General features: G+C 35.2%; 1 protein-coding gene across 1 annotated transcript in view; it reads right to left on the bottom strand.

Annotated features, from left to right (window-relative positions):
• The window catches only part of LOC134528942 (NACHT and WD repeat domain-containing protein 2), a 122263-nt gene extending 109202 nt beyond the window's left edge, over positions 1-13061 (bottom strand). Inside the window, exons 1-3 of the mRNA XM_063362610.1 lie at positions 12959-13061; positions 9388-9476; positions 5247-5363 (exon numbers count right to left, since the gene is read on the bottom strand). Coding sequence (XP_063218680.1) covers positions 5247-5363; positions 9388-9476; positions 12959-13061 — 309 coding nt within the window. The remainder of the gene's footprint in view (positions 1-5246; positions 5364-9387; positions 9477-12958) is intronic.
• Positions 13062-15106: the final 2045 nt, after the last annotated feature.

A 15106-nucleotide genomic window follows, 5' to 3' on the forward strand; every position in this document is an offset into this window, starting at 1 on the left:
TATTTAATATTAACTCCGCGGAGTTTTTTGGTAACATCATCGTAATACGTAACGACTTGGGGCGGCCACGTGCGTGGCTCGCCTCTTCACCTAAGCCGATTCGTGCCTCGGGCGTTTTCTCAGTTGTACCAGCGAAGGAACGTGTACGGATATAAATCGTGAGTAAAATAAATCAATTAACTGTGTTACGTGTCTTTGTGTTCGGGGGACCACGTGGGACCCCAACCTGGCCGGCGGCGTGTGGGACGCCCTGAGAACCCACTGCGTATTAGAAGCGTGCCCGACGCTGAGAGCGGGCTTAGGTAGGGTCGAGAGCAGCGCGTATAATATCTAGAGGGCCAATATCTCGCCACACACGGGCCAAGTAACGCCCTGGGGTAGAGTCTCTCACCGGGTCCACGTGCCCACTCACGTGGTGGCGTCCACTAATTTGCTCTGATAATTTCACCACAACACCGTACGCCCTCATATTGATAACCAACAAAAAAAAAACATTAAGGTAAATAGAGTTCAGAATCACAATTCTCTATCAACGCTAACCTATGTATTTTGTATATGTGGTTCTTCTGATCAACATAATTAGGAATATTGAGAATGATTGTCTTATGTAAATAATATACATTAGAATATGTTGAATTTTAACCTGAAGGGACTGAAAAATAATATTGAATAACATAAATATTTTACTTAAAACATTCTCTGCCATAAACTTTGGAAATTTTTAGAACCATCCACGTTCGCCAATACGAAAAATGATACTTCATCCTTACTGAAACTGTAGTGCTTAGACATTGAGAATCATGTCAGAATTACACCTGAAAATACTGTAGTCCAGGAATGGAACATGATGGAACACACACCCAAAAACACAACTAGGCTGATGGGCACTCCGCTACACAACTGACCGATAGCGAAGGAAGAAGTTCAGGACAGACATTAAAAATTATAACTCTGCTCCATCTAACTTCCGTCTGCTTTATGTCAAGCCAATCAGATGACCATATTCGGTTTGTAATTGTGTTACAGGGTGATAAAAAGTTGTCTCATAATTGTGGCACTCGATGTTTACAAACGAATGCCACATAACATTGTTCAACCTAAATAAAGAAAAGTTTTTATTTTTATTTTTGTTTACTGCTCTGTACTTTTTGTAATATGTATTATAATGTTTTGTTGTGAATGGTACTCATTTTTATATTACTCTCTCGTTCACTCTTGTAAAGTCTGATTCCCTTTTTTATTTGTGATGACATAAATTTACCGAAATTCTAAATGTTAGCTTTTGTTCTTCAAATATGTTGACAGAAAGGTAAAATTCAAAAATCCATGAAGGTTTTTAATTTTTGAAATCCTTTTTCTCAATCTCTTAAGACACATTTTTCTGTGACAAAACTTTATGCACAAATTTAGATAGCAACACCGCCTACCACTTCTATGATGACTATGAAACGTAACACAAAATTAGAACACAATGGAAAAAAATCAGAAAGCTGAATAACTCATGAGTTATGGTAAAGACAGCACATCAGGTCTGGTCCAAGAATGTTGCCAGACTGACAAAGTAAAACCCATGTCAATAGCCTTACTGCATGTATCCAGTAAGAGTTATGAGTATCCCAAGATTAGAGTAATAAACAAACAATAAGAGGATTAAGATGGCTGGCAAGTGAACTCGCCCTGCTCACGGCTGTTTGTTACTGGCTGTTTTTGCAGGGTAGCGCAGACAAAGAGATGATGAGTAGGAACACTTTTATGGCTAAAAAGTTTATTTCTGTCCTTTCCTCCTCTGTTGCAAAGAGAATATTTTGCCTTATGCAAATAAGATTCTCATTACCGTATACACAATATTTAGATAGGAAATTCAAGAGGCCAGCAAAAACTTTCCAATCATCCACAATTTTTGAAATAGACAGGTTCTCCTGTTAGATCACCTTGCAGCCTGAAGGAGAGGTAGCAATCAATGCTCTCAACCTGAAGTGTGAAACCAATTTTAACAAAAAAGTCAAAATCTTAAAATGACCTAAAAATTTATTCTGGTGCAAAAACTCCATAGAAAAGAAACAACCATTATTTTAAGTTCTATTCTTAAAACATTTATGGAGTAGAATAAATTGGGCAATGAAAGGAAAACCCAACCAGCTTTTTATTAGAATCCAAAATAGCTCAAAATAGAGCAACATTGCACATACATAAAACACTAGAAGAATTTGTTGAGTTCGAAAATTCTGTTCAAATTTCATACAAACATTGCTCTAAATGATTGACAATGAAAATAAATTCTCTCAAAAACAATTACTGATTTTTACTGCCTTTTATTAATCTTCACGAAAATCCTTAACTCACAATGGCCGCCATTGTCAGACTTCAACAATGTTTCATATGATCCATAAAACATCACAAAAAAGGTTCGATGCTTCAATAAAATTATTTACTTTGAAATGGTACAGAAATGTCTGAAAATATGAAGATTTATACTGATTTTAAAATCCCATGTTTACACAGGAACTCACGGTACAAGCCAAGGACTCTGTCCCTGGAGTGACGATGAAAAACAAATTTCAAAGACTCGTTGCGAGCTTAACACAAAGGACTGCAATCAATGAATTCAAAATAAAAGTACCAAAATCTTTTATAAATCAGCACAACCCAGACTACAGCCGTAAAATTTACTTCAACTCACTACATTATTATTTATTTTCTAGCCATCATCCGACCACGACCTTTTGGTACCACAACCTCACAACTAACATGACCACCCTTCTTCCTGGGAAGGGCCAAAAGTGTTCATGTGACAATTTTCAACCAATCACAAAATTACCCATCAAAAAAACAGCATCAATCATGGGCACACATCAATACCACTACGACTATATTACGAGTCTTTTCCACAGTTACAGAACTCTGTCTCTCTCTAACTCTTACAGACTGACCAAATTATTGCATCAGCCTGCTTTCAGACGAAAACCCATGGAAAAAAAAGTAAAGAAAAATACACAACTATACCTGATAACTTAACCTACCAGCAAAATAGGAAGTAATCAATTTTCAGGCTTTGTAAGTTTAAATTAAGTAAGTTAACAGACATACTTAAAAACATGAACTAATAAGAAATATGAGCATAACCACACATTGCTAAAATATAACTACTTCTGAAACATATAATCAGCCATTATTTGCATTAAAACGAGACAACCTAACGAAGTTACTGAAGATAATCAGAAAACATTTATTTATGCCAATGTTTTACATATTTAGATGGTAGAGGCCTGTAATGCTACAGCCTAATAGACAAATATTTAATTATAAATTCTCATAAAGGTGCAGTTGACTATTTTCCACAATAATGACTTGATCGTGTAAGAAGATCAATATCAAAATTATAATACCTTTAAATTAAAATAGCTTAACCTACTTGTGTAAATATACAATGCATATCCAAATCGAATTTAGTCATAGTTAATTAAAAAATATAGAATCAAAATTACAATATAAAAAACATCAAAACAAAATATTCAATTACCAAATAAACTATGAATTTTGATACAAGTTCTTTGTAGTTTACGGACTCCAAAATATTCTTCCAAATGAGCCCCTATTTCATTTAAGTAAAATAGTTTCCAAACCATTACAAAATATAAATGATTATTGTATTATTATAAGGTTTTAACTATCCAACGATTGTAGAAATTTTATTGGACACCAAACAACAGTTCGCCAAGAAACAGTTTTACCACCATGAAAGAAAGTTTCTTCACAGACTTACTAGTTACACACAAGTTTAAAATGTATCTTTAAATTTCTGTCCCATCACTCCAAAAACCCGAGAAGCAAGGTTCCTACAAAAAGTCAAAATTTATTTAGCTAGTTGACAGTTCATGTCACAAAGTTCAGTTTCTTACCACTTCAAATTAGGTAGAAATAACAACGTACTTAGATAGCAAAATTACATTTAACATAATTTGACCTCCATATTTTATATGCTATGCAAATAACAAAAAGGTAATAACATAATTTGTTAAGTCTCTTCATGTTGTGTAAGCCAAGTAAACAACAGTTAAATTATGCAATGCTCTATAAACTTTAGAGCTAGGTATCACAAGTAAAAATTTCAATCTTGTTAAATTAATAGTTTACTTCCTAACACACGAGTTTGTTAAATAAAAATCTGCCCTTAAATTCCAAACTATTTAAGTCTGCAGGGAGGATAGTGCACTGATGAGTGAAAACCAGTTTCAGCCGGGTATAAATTCTTCTAAAATTATTTTCCTTAAAAATTGCATAAAATTAATTTGGAGCGAATTGACTTACTTCCATTATAACAAACTTTTTCACTGCCCTGTGAAAAAGTCTGGTAGCTGCAGAAAGGTCCCAGCACGTAACTTCATAACCACAGCTCCCACTCGTAGTCTCAGCCATCATAAGTATCTCATGGGAGCCTAGCAAAACGCCACCATCCGCGGGCCATCGCAGACAGAACTCGCGGCTTGTCACTCCACACTGCTAAAACAGCTGACCGCTGACATCATCCCTTGCCTTACCTGCTCCAATCAGCATGTCCATGCAACAAAGACGTTCTTCCGAGTAGCCAATTTGCAATTCCGCAAAAAAAAAATTAATAGTCCAGAATTTTTTTTTCTAATAACAAAATATTGTAGTTAATGTTTCAAGCTTTTCAACACAGTAGCACTATTTAAAAAGATTAAAACAGCAACACACCAAAAAGTAAGAGTTTAAAGGCTAAACCATAATATGAAATGACTGATCAGATTATACAAAAAACTATTAAATTTAAAATTTTAATTTAGGCATAAACTCTTTGCAGTGGCCACCGGCCCCACTACTGCATTAAATTCTATTATGATTTATATTTTATGCTTTCTGTTTGAATGTCTTCTTAAATGTGTACGAATGACTGAGTAAGAGTACAAACTACTGCCTGTTGTATCTGGTCCGTTATGACCAACAATCAAGCAGAGGTGACACTCAGATAAGAAAATGTCTCTGTGAGTAAACTTGCAGCACAGTTATATTTTTGAAAATGTCTAAGTTAGATAAAGGAGGAACTTAACAACATGCTTTAGAGTTTTAAAATAAGACTGAAAGTGTTTTTTCAAGGTCAAATTTCATTATTTTATACCCATAAGATTTCAGGGACCAAATGATGGAAATCAATAAATACACCATGAACACATACACAAAACTAGCCTGCACCTTAAGAAATAGAGAGAAAATATTTTGTGAAATACCACAAAGTTGGGTCCCATGGATAACTTTTGACAGTTTTCAATTTCCTTCATGCAGAGCTCAGTTGTCATGTGGTCATCAGTTGCCTCGTCTCGCACGCCCCACCTCATGTCTACAACCTAAAAAAAATAATAAAATATCAGTTATTACAAATATATACAGTACAATGTAATGGTAAAATTGTATGGTTTTATACAAATTTATTAACTATGTATTCATATAATGCATTATTTTAACCATAATCCCAAATGTAAGAAATAGCAGGAGGTTTTTCATCACATAACTACATCCATTTATAGTGTAGGTACTTCAAGACATGCACAATTTCTTTGTTACAATTCACACTAAGATGATTCTTCAGAATGTTTATGAGGAGCTAGTGTCTTTAATCACATTTAACACTTGTGTTAATGTTACAAGAAAAGAACAGAACAAACATTGGGCCTTAAGTAAAGGAATTGCTCCTGACATTCTTTTAACAGAAAACCAAACATCCCTAGAAAAGTCTTGATGGTTTAAAAAACAATTTTACATCCATGGAGTAATACAACAGAAAACATGTACATGCATTTTTACAGTTGTATAATTTGTTATTGCTCTTCGTACATTTTCATCAGTATGCGTAAAGTATGTATTGTAGCAATACATTTTTTATAGTAAATTTTAATTGAACATGCCATTTAGGTCCAGCCGCATTTACAGACCACAGTAGGAATGGATGAACACATCATTTGCTTCTTGCAAATTTTTTTCCCATAATTTTGACTTATAAGATGTTGCAAATTCATGTTTCATCCAAGCCCTCGTCGTAAATGATCACAACCCTTTCAAGCACAGATGATTGCAGGTATAATACAGTTTAACACAGCAATAATTTGAACACAACAAAATGAAATGATTACAGATTGCTATATTTATTTGAATATGCTGGAAATTAGGTATTTCGGCACTTTATTTTTATTTTTTTTATAATTTTAAATTTTATTTGAAAATTTTATTTTCCATATAATTTGGTTACAAAAGGGTGATTTACACTTTGTTAGGCTGGTGTACTCTACTAAGTTAAACTTTGCTGCAGTGGCCCGAGGCACCTTTCCTCAGGGGCCAATCTGATCTTTTGCAAGTCTAAAGATGTCGTTAGCAGCCCTGATGACATTTCTCCCACTTGCAGTCACGTCCGTGGTCTATAATATTAATTCCCTACATGACTAAATTTGCATAGAGCAGCTTCTGGTTTGCAAGCTCTATTTCTTAGAGGCCTGCTGAGCCCAGCAAGTCTCGGCACAACCGAGTATCTCGTGGACCCTCTTTCCCAGCCTCGTTGCATTTTTGGTCCACCCTCACCCCCCAGTCCCCCCCCCCCCTTTGGTTCTCAGAATTTAGCCCAGGATCATTGCCCTGAAATCAACTCGCCAGGCAGTGGCCTACTTCAAGGACGATTTGCCATAGAAAAAATATGTACAAATATGGACCACACACGACATCTAGTGGCAGAAATAGTAGCTTCTGCACTTGTCGCCAGCGAGTGGAGCTAACACCCGCGACACCTGGTGGCGACATTGTTAACCTCCCTTCATTTTCCTCTATAGTCTTTTTGCCAGCCGCCAGAGTTCTCTCCTGTCCCTCCATTAGCCCCAGGCTGTAGCAGATGCCTCGGGTGAGTCGATCCCTTTTGTTTCGGACACCCCTCAACAGGTAGCGCTAAAATCGGCCAGTGCTACCAACTGCGAGATATGGAAGTCAGAGTTATTTTGTGATTCCCACTCAGAGAACTTCGGAACTTTTCGGTCCGGACGCCAAAGTCTCCCCTCACCTTTTGATTGAGTTATTCCTTTTAATTAAGAGACGTGGCCCCTCCGGGAATACTGCGTGTCACGATTCCAGACGGACTGCATTAGATTATCGGCGGATCGGCGAAATGCACAGCAAGACTTCTGTCCGGCCGTAACCGAAGATGTAGTCAGTTAGACAAGGGATGCTATCCCTATAAATTCCTTTAAGTAGTTTAGTCCGTCTGTACACAGTATAGTAGTTATTTTTTTAATATTTTTTTTTGAAATTATGGAAACGCCCGCGACTCCCGCAATTCTGCGATCTTCAGATCCAGATGTACTACGCATCGGGCTCTAGAAGCTACCGTCCCTATCTGACAGGTCCAAGAGCCGGATGCGGACCTAGCCGCATTTTCGCACACTCCCTCTCCAACAAACAGGTGCCCTGATGCCATGTTGACTGCTGGACTCCGGCCAGTGAGCATCAGACCTCCGGTCCTACAATATTTATGAACCTTTAGAATAACATTTAAATTACTACATTTGAAGATATAAGAACTATATAAAACTTTCTTTCTGGACTTTAAGCGCTTACATTGGGATTGTTTATGCCTGTTTGTATTTTTTTTAAAATTGATATTGTCTATTTATATTAAGTGAAGCCTTTAATAATCTAATTTGGGCCAGCCCGTATTTTTAACATATCCGAGAGCTTTTTTTAATTATGTAATTGAAATTATATTTTAACGAATTTTAATACCTCTGATATATTTGTCTCTCATTCAACTGTTATAAGTTTCATCATTTAAATAAATATAGAGTATTTATATTCAGACGGAATCACACCTTGTTTCTGTTCATTCCTCATTTCCTTGTGAAACTAAAAGGTCCACTGTTACAGCAGTGTATAATTTATTATTTACTTACACTGCCTCAAAGTAATAGTAAACTATTAAGCAGAAATAACTTTATGCAAGTATGTAACTAAGAATAAATACAATCACTATGGTTGTAACTATTGAAAAACTACATGTAAAACATCACTGTATTATTTAAATTATGTCAGTAGGCAGAATGTGTCGAAAGAAGCATGCTTATTTGTACTTTTGTACTTAATGCATATTTGTAACATGGGCATGTTGTTTGTATACGTGGTTTCATTGAAATATTTTCATAATTTATATTACACAATTTCAGCAGTGAAGAGCTCATCCAGCTCTTAAGATGTCTTAAGTATTTTTAAAAAGAGCCCTATAATCAAGTCTTCCCCGGACACCAGTGGGTGACTGTTATCCATAAAAAGGCTTCAGTGTAATGGGTTAAAAGTTTGCCGCTTTATTTAACTGTTCTGGATCCTGAAGATGGCAACTGCAATATATGCCAAAACATTGATGATGAGCAACATCAAGACATGGCCAAAGCCAAGATACAGTGGCTAGGTCAACTCTCAAAATGAGGCACATGTTATTTTACCCAACAAATGGCTTCAGTGCAATGGGTAGAATGGGCAACGAGAAGTTGTCACCATGGTCACTGGACTTAACCCAACATGATTGTTTTTCTTGCAGAACTGCCTTTCAGCTGGTGGCCTCGTCTGATTGGTGGTACGATTATTGCATCCAATTTTGCTGTTTCACCCAGCTGAGGTCATCTGTATTTGGGACATTTATAGAAATCCAGTAAACTGCTTTTCAAAATAGTTTATATGCTATGAAAAATTCTTCACAAGGGTGCAGGTTAGAAACATCACTACAGATTAGCTGCCGAACAAACTTCCCCTGGCAGTAATATGCTAATGTAGTATGCTAATATTCGTATTCTAAATTCAAACAAAAAATTCCACAGCTAGGGCTTAACATATGCACTTTTTTTTGGGGATCAAACTTAGAACTCTTTTTTCTAAATATCTCTGCTCACATGTACTTTGAAATATGCGTGAGTGTAAACAGTTTTTTGATTAACTGTAAGCAAAGTACAGTTTCCGCAAAGCATTGGGTAATCAACTGATTTCCAAGATATTTTCTTGAAACCTATAACAAAAAGTAAATTTTTGACACTCGTATTTTCAGATAAGACGTGTTAGTATGTACAAATAACCAAACGGCCTATGTATATAATCTTGTCTGAATAACAGCATTTTTTTATTTGGGCTTAGCATCTTGTCCATAGAGAATTCATTAGAGATGGATGAAAACAAAAACAGAATTCAAGGAAACTAAGAAAGGTGTTGGCTATGGCCTAGAAAGTCGAAGGCAGAATGTGGACTGTGACTCAAACCCGGCTCCTCTGGAATGGTAATTGAGTGTCTTACCACTAGGTTGCCTTATTCCATACAGTTTTCTTAAAAATTCTCAGCCCTTAATTAACTCACCTGAAATTCTAAACCATGTTTTTCTCTGCAAAACTCCTTAATTTTCGGATAACATTGAGCCATTAAAGTGTTTCTTTCCATTGTGGTGTCTGAAACATACAAACATGTATTAAACAACAATATTGTTTGCTAAATATGTTTTTTTTTAAAGTTCATGTACTTATATAAATGACTTCATGTATACAAAAAAACTTTATATATACAAATGATTTATCATAGACCTTATCATATAAGTACCACCCAAAAAAACTGTTTTTCAGAATAAAACAATATTACTTCTGTAAGCATATTATGCCTATTCCCATACAAACCATTATTGATTTACTATTATACAATACATGTTGAATGAACTTAGCAATCACTGCAAAAATAATATTATCTTGAAATATAATTTATTCCTTTAGAAAAAGTACTCAACAATTAAGCCATTTTCACAAATGTAGTTTGGTCTTTTACTTATTATTTATATTTTTGAGTTGCATAATTCTGCACAAAAAACACTCTATGTCACAGGTTTAAAACACTCACTATATCAAGCTTGTACCATAACAATGCAAGGACCCAGCCCTCCCCAGCTTTTGTAAGTATTTTTTGAGAGGAATTAATATTATGTTTTAGTCATTCATGGTTGTATAGCTTCCGGATCATAATGACTTATTTTTTCATTCTTGCATTTTGTTTTTCAAAATATTCTTGTAATTAATTTTTTAAAATATATTATTTATTTATAAAAGCTGTATAACTTGTTTTTACTATTTTTCACTTTGTTTGCTAAGGTACTATTTAAGTAAATGCAACTTTCAATATTTTATTTACTTTCAATATTGTTTTATACCTCTATTCTTGTGTTTATTTAGAAGCTTTCATTATGTTTCTAGAACATTGTGTATTATTTTGGTGAAAGGAAAGGACAGATGTGTGATGCACTAGCACCGGCAGAAACAGTTTATCGGTTACACTAGCTGTATTTATCTTATGATGTAAAAGCTGAACTCGTGCATTTCTCACAGTGTTTATCATTTTACTAAAGAGGGGAAAAAATTTTAATTCTATGCAAGGACTTCTGGAAGTTTTTGGTAGTGAAATGTGTTGTGATAGGTCACTTTCTGAGAGGTGTGTTGTGATTGGTTGGTGAGGTCATGTGGCTCCCTCTTCCCTGTGTGGCTGGAGGCAGTCCATCATCTCACCAGTTCTCTGCTCGATGTGGACTAGATAGGTCGCATCTGGCAGTGACTCACACCACAAAAATAATTATGTACTAAGTGACCGGGCTGTGCAGTTTCTCAACCTCTTTTCGGAACTATTCACTATAACTTTAGCGACCACAGTCATCAGCACTCAGCCCATGATGGGGCTTAACTAATTTTAGCCACCATTCCAAGGACATATTGGTCCTTGGTTTGCACTGTCGACGCCAAGCAACTTCAGTACACTTATGCGAGGTTTAAAGTAAATGTAAGTATTCAAAACTTTTTTCGGAATCATCAAAATTAATGAACATTCATTTTTCTAGCAGGGAAAATTTGATTGTGTTGCTATGGAAACAGTGTGGACCTGTGTTGAGCATCATGTAATGGTGTTTTTTTTTTGTGTGAGTGTCAAAAAATCATTTTCAAATTGAAATTTAAAACAGCTACTAACATTTTTAGTGAATATTTTTTTTTTTAGGTGTATTTTGTGAACGTTCAAGTCAGGTCATATTATAGCCGGGCCAATCTGAGTTGTAACATATGTGAGCATTACTAGTCTATTTATCTTGGCATAAGATCAATTGGTCATTTTTATTGTACATAATAAAGTTTCACCTTGTTAACTCTCATCTTTATATTGGAAGTAAATATTGTATATTATCTACCCCTATTTCGATACACAAAAACATGATACTACTAGCCAAAATAGTGCAAAACATTGAAAATCAAAAGTATGTGTATTCACCTCTCTACATTAGATGAAAATTAAAAAAGAAAAAAGTAAAGTACAGATGTGTTTTATTTTATAGGTCCTATATTTAAGAAGTAAAAAAATATATATATATTATTTTTTTAAATTGTGTATACAACCTTTTTGACAATATTAAGGCATGTTTGTACACTTTAAAATTGCAGTATGTCTAGTGGGAATTAATGGCTGTACAAACTGTAATAATATGTAATGTTTTAGTTGGCTATCCTGTGTGGTGGTCAAGGTAAGATGGCAGTGTGTATGACTGAAGTCAAGCTGAAAGTATGTGAAATGTTTGAATAAAGTATGTATCATCAAAGTTAATAATACATGATATAATCGATTTAATGAAAATATAGCGCAAGGCATTGAAAAGTGCGTTGCCTAAGTGTTAGTAATTTGTACTGAGTTTTGCTGTGATTGTATGGCTGGTGAAGACTGAGTTCCGTCTGGATCATGGCGAATGCTTTCAATATCCCAGCAAAATTATCTCTTCTCATTAATCTCAATGAGAAATGGAACAAGTTCAGCCAGGCATTTGAAATACATATATTTAGTGACATCAGATTTAAAGTCACAATGTGAGTCGCTAAGATCACAATATTTCTTAATTTTGTTGGACAAGATAACACATTTAAATTCACCAAAAAAGAGGTTCAAGGCAAGACGTTGGTCGCTGATCTTGAAAAGTTAATATATAGAGTAATCCAAAAAAATATGTTCTGCATGTTCTATAGCTGTAGTAGAAGACACAATTATTAATTGTTCTGGCTGTGACGAAGTGTATGAATAACCTATTACTGAGGGTTGATTGTGTTATGAATAGGTTGGTACGAAAAAGAGGGTGGGCATGCAACCAGTGTGAAGATGGCGACGTTAGGTGAAGCCAATATGGTCAGGATATCTTTATTTTAAGTTGTTAACCAGTAGCATAGAGTACATACAAATGATGTATCAGAAAATAAAAGGAAAACAAACAAAACAGATTGTGATGTAGTGTGTGCAAACATTGGTGGTATGAAGACTATTCACACTATGAAGACTTGAGACCCTTCATATGCGACATATGCTAATGTACATTCTTAACTCTTTGCACATTCTTAGAAGACAGTGCATGTAAGATTGTGCATTTCCTCTGTATTACAAAATATTTTGTTACAGTAAAAAAATGTAACTTTTATTGTTCATTTGATTTTTTTGAAGAATAAATAAAGCACTTTATTGGTCACAAAAATTGTGTAAATATATAAACAAAATCATATTAAGTGCACAACCTTAGAAGCATATGCCTCGCCCTGTTCTGCTGTTCCACTACTCGCCCCTAATCTACCAAACTCATCCATCTTCTGAACTGTTCTCGACTGCTCCATTCTCACCCATCCCAGAGGTAGGTACAGAGCTGCTGATAACAATGAGACTACTTTAACCAGGTTCCTTTTTCTACCACATGTCACCAGATGGTTGTGAGCATCCATGAGTTGCACAAGGGGAATCAAGAATATACTTTCCGAACAGTATTCGCAGGAACATCTGGTCACCTTGAATTTCAACCCAATGTAATTTTTTTTCAAATAATTTATCATTAAAACTTTAAAATTAGCGGTGTGTGCAGCAAGGATTAAATACTTACCTGTAAATGTAGAGCTTGTAAATATACGAACAATTTTTGAGCTTACAGGAGGCAAACTTTCAAGTGAGCCAGCAAAAATTAGGTCAATTGTTCTGTCATCCATTTTATGGCTTTCCAAAAACAACCATTGTAAAGAATCTGAAAGAAAAAAAAAAGAAATCAGCATTACATTTTAATAGAAAAAATTTATTTTCTGTAGAAAACTACAAGTTTAAGAGTAAATTTACTTTACAAGAGGGAAAAAAACATGTTACCTTAAAAATACAAAAATTTAAAAATTATAAAAAAAAAAGTACAAGTTGATATATTTGTCAATTTGATCAATTTCCATCCTTGGTTCAATCCTTTTTCAGTACTTAGAGTAGGTATTTAAAATTTAAAACCATTATTTAAATTTGTTTTTCCAATTACTTTCTGACTAGTTTTTTATTCTTCATTATGAAGACCAAGCACTCTATACAAGAAAACTGCGCAGCTGAATAAATATTTGATACAATATCAATATGCTTACAATGAAGGCTGTAGGGGAACCTGGGGCAAAATGGGGTATCTAATGGTTGGAAGGTAATAAATGTAGTTAGAAATGTTACAAATTGATAAATTTTATGTAAAAATGATACTTTAGTCTATGAAGAATAACTAAATCATAAACTGAAAATTATAAATTACTATTGATTTTAATAATCATCATTTAAATAAGAAAGTGCATTTTGCCCCATTTTGCCCCTAGTATGGGGCAATATGGGGTATAGTTATAATAAATTCAGAAACCAATAATTTGAATTTTCTAAATAAGTTAAATAAGTTTAATAATAGTTAACATTAAGCATTAAATAAGAGCATACAATTATGTTGAATGAAAATACATAAATTTATGGCAGTTAGTGTGCACAGGGTTCACAGATGTGAACCACTTCGTCATCATCACTGTCATTACCAGCACACGAATTGTGAGCCCACTTTAAACATCTTGAACAACTTATCCATCCTTCATTTGACTTAGAATAAAAGACATTGCAGTACAGGCACTCCGCATCGTCATCTTGACTTTCTTCACTCTCACTTATTGAGCACTTGAGGAGAGGAGACTTTATGTTTTTCTTTCTTTTCTTTTTGCGCTCATCTAAATTGAGCTGTTTCTGTGCTGTTCGTGTCAATTTTTTGGTCTTTTTATTCTGTATTACTAGTAATTCTGCCTTATAGGGAGATGCAGTAAAAATAGCCGTTGTTCCCCTTTTACGTGTTTTCCTCTGTTCGCCTTGTACTACTTTGGGGACAGGTAGAACATTTTCAGGAGAACAATTTGGGAAAGTGAAGAGAGTAGCTCTACTTTGAAAGGATGTTTCAGGCAAGGGCGTTGAAGTTACTGTTTGGAGTTCTGCATCTGCCGAGTTAGAGCACCCTTCTTGAGGGTCATCTGTGGGAGGAATTTGCAGAGGTGGTACAGTGCTAGGACCATCAGCTAGTAAACCTATGTCAGTGGGATCTTCAGGAAGAAAATCTACTTCAGTGAACACATTCCCATCAAAAGGCCAGATCCCAGTCTTCCGAAAACCATTGATGGCAGTCAACATAGTTGCAGCCTGCAAGTAAGCTGATCCAAACAGAGATGCAAGCTGAAATAACGTCACTACGCGTCCAGGATGAGAACGCAACCATTTCCTCACTTCATCTTCGTAATACTTGTTGAGGGGCTTCATGAATGATACATCTAGTGGTTGTAGACTATGGGAACAGTGAGGAGGAAAGCACAATAAAATAACACCATTTATCCGGGCTGTATCAATTAGTTGAAGGTTTTTAGTATGAGATGCATGCCCATCAAGCAAGAGAAGCACTGGTGATTGTTTGGATGCTCTAGAAAAGATAACAAATTATTAAACCATGAAATAAATTATTCCTTTGTGATCCATCCTTTATCTTCAACCTCAGCCCATGATCCAGGAGGTAGTCCTGTTTGAAACTCTTGTTGCATCCTTTTCCTTGGAAAGATTAGCATAGGTGGTATATAAACACCAGCAGCCGAAAAACAAATTTCTGCTGTTACAGTTTCCCCTCTTTCAGCTGAAGTCACAGTACCAACCTGCCGACTACCCCTCTGAGAAATAATTCGGGAATGACCTTTGGGATTAACAGTGATTCCCGTCT

The sequence above is a fragment of the Bacillus rossius genome, chromosome 2, assembly GCF_032445375.1.
Source record: "Bacillus rossius redtenbacheri isolate Brsri chromosome 2, Brsri_v3, whole genome shotgun sequence".
In the NCBI taxonomy this organism is placed as follows: Eukaryota; Metazoa; Arthropoda; class Insecta; order Phasmatodea; family Bacillidae; genus Bacillus; species Bacillus rossius.